Below are 1,814 nucleotides of genomic sequence, written 5' to 3'. Positions count from 1 at the left end.
GACACCCTCTCTCTTTACGACAGAAGATGCTCACCCATGTTTTTTAACCAAAAAACAGGGGAGCCCTAGAAAGGAGGTGTAGCTCTTCTAGGACAAGTTAAGACATGTTACTGTGTGTGGACAGAAAAATCAGTTGCAGAATGAATTTATGTGGAAAAGGAATTTGAACAGAACTTGAAGAATTTAGATGAACTTTATTATCAGAATGACTTTTTTTTTGCCTAGTGGCCTTTATCAGTGTCGGTCACAAGCTGAAATGCTTCAGTCTGACACTGAGAAGTTGTTTTTAATAGTTAAAGTATTACTAATGTTTTGATCCTTTATGTAGTGAACTGAATGGATGCCAAAAGCTTTCTGGAGGGTTAAACCTCTATTAAATTTATTTTTTGGCCACTTTGGGACGGTGGGTAAAGAAAATTGACTAGCCGAACATTTTTAGCAAACATTAGCTTCTTACACAGCCAGCAAGAACAGAGAAACATCAGTATTCATTTGGACTCCTGTCTCAGGCGACTTTACTAATATAAGCCCAGCGTTCACTGCTCTCTGTTCTCTTGGCTCCAGTAATTCTTTATCTGCTGAGTGCTTCACTAGGCAGTTGCTGTAATGGCCTGAGTCTGGCAGGTAGTGTATGGTGAGTTTTTTTTTTTTTGCTGAAAACAACTGCCTGCTGCTGGAAACAGTGAGAGCAGTGAGAGTGGAACCAAAACAGAAACCAAAACAAATGTGTGAACAGACATTAGAAAGGTGAGGGGGGCCGTAGAGATTGATGATAATTCCCTGTGGGTCCATTAAACATCTCTCTCACATTACACATAGTAATTTGATCCATTGTTAATATAAAATGTTTGTAATAGCAGCTTTAAAAATATGAGACTCTACACAGCATGCGTTCAGATATAGTCAGCAGTAATATAGTACAGTAGACTGTAGGTGTAGTTAATTTGTGGTGTAAACTGCCGTCACTTCACAGTTACCTGTTCTGGATCGTACACCATTAGTCGATTCTGGTACTGAGCTGTGTTTGTCACCCCACCTGGAACACAAAGGAACAGCAGCCTGGGCTTTTATCAGAGAGTGAAAGATGTAGGTACAAATATGCATGAAGCAGTGTGTGTGTCTTAGCTAAATGTCAAGAGTGTGTCTGTGCATGTATATGTTCTGGTACGTGTGGAATTAGGGTACAAGTAAGCGTATGCATGTGTAGTGTATGATCTGTAGTCCTTCTTCCCCATCACTGTTTACCTGAGACCCAGAGCAGGTTGTCAGCCACACAGCCGGCGTGGCAGGACAGAGAGCGGTCAAAGGGTTGGACAAACATCCATTTGTTCCTCTTGGGACAGTAGCGCTCCACGGAGGGCAGCACCTGCCTCAGCTCGTTCCTGCCCCCCACTGCGTACAGGTACTGACCCAGAGCTCCCAGGACAAAGTGTTCTCTGCAGGCCTTCATGGGGGCTATCTCAGTCCACCGGTTGCCCCTGGGGTCGTACCTACAGGCAGTCCTTACTGCACACGTCCTCCCGGTCGCATGCTCCACCTCCCCACCCACAACAAATAGGAAGTTCCCCATTACAGCCACACAGTGGTGGCTGCGCCCGGTGGGCATGGGCGCCAGCTCGCTCCAGTTCGACCCACCTGCAACACGCACGTGCTCCTGCGCGGCTGGGTTGAAATACCGCAGCTCCCTGACTCTGCTCACCTCCCGCTTCCGTCCTCCAGCTATGTAAAGGGTGAGGGACTGGAAGCGAGGCCTGGTGCGGGCTGACTGGCGAAGAGGCTGGGCAAAGGTGGCGTGATGATAGTCTAGGGCCTCG

At 46.9% G+C, this 1,814-nt stretch overlaps 1 protein-coding gene across 1 annotated transcript; it reads right to left on the bottom strand.

The window, feature by feature from the left end:
* Nucleotides 1–129: 129 nt before the first annotated feature.
* LOC111663859 (kelch-like protein 32) lies at nucleotides 130–1,800 on the bottom strand. Its single transcript, XM_023418218.2, has 2 exons — nucleotides 1,246–1,800; nucleotides 130–1,036 (listed from the first exon to the last, which is right to left on the bottom strand). Exons 1-2 carry the CDS (start codon nucleotides 1,604–1,606, stop codon nucleotides 963–965), a joined length of 435 nt encoding a protein of 144 aa, XP_023273986.2. The 5' UTR covers nucleotides 1,607–1,800; the 3' UTR covers nucleotides 130–962.
* Between the last annotated feature and the right edge of the window lie 14 nt (nucleotides 1,801–1,814).

The sequence above is a fragment of the Seriola lalandi genome, unplaced genomic scaffold (genome assembly GCF_002814215.2).
Source record: "Seriola lalandi dorsalis isolate HSWRI2012SDOR001 ecotype SW California unplaced genomic scaffold, Sedor1 jcf7180002001203, whole genome shotgun sequence".
NCBI lineage: Eukaryota > Metazoa > Chordata > Actinopteri > Carangiformes > Carangidae > Seriola > Seriola lalandi.
This window is presented reverse-complemented; position numbering and strand designations above follow the sequence as displayed.

Coding starts and splice junctions, on each gene's coding strand:
- LOC111663859 (XM_023418218.2), bottom strand. CDS start 1,606: ATGCCCACCGGGCGCAGCCACCACTGTGTGGCTGTAATGGGGAACTTC. Junction 1,037..1,245: donor CAACCTGCTCTGGGTCTCAG/GTAAACAGTGAT, acceptor TTTGTGTTCCAG/GTGGGGTGACAAACACAGCT.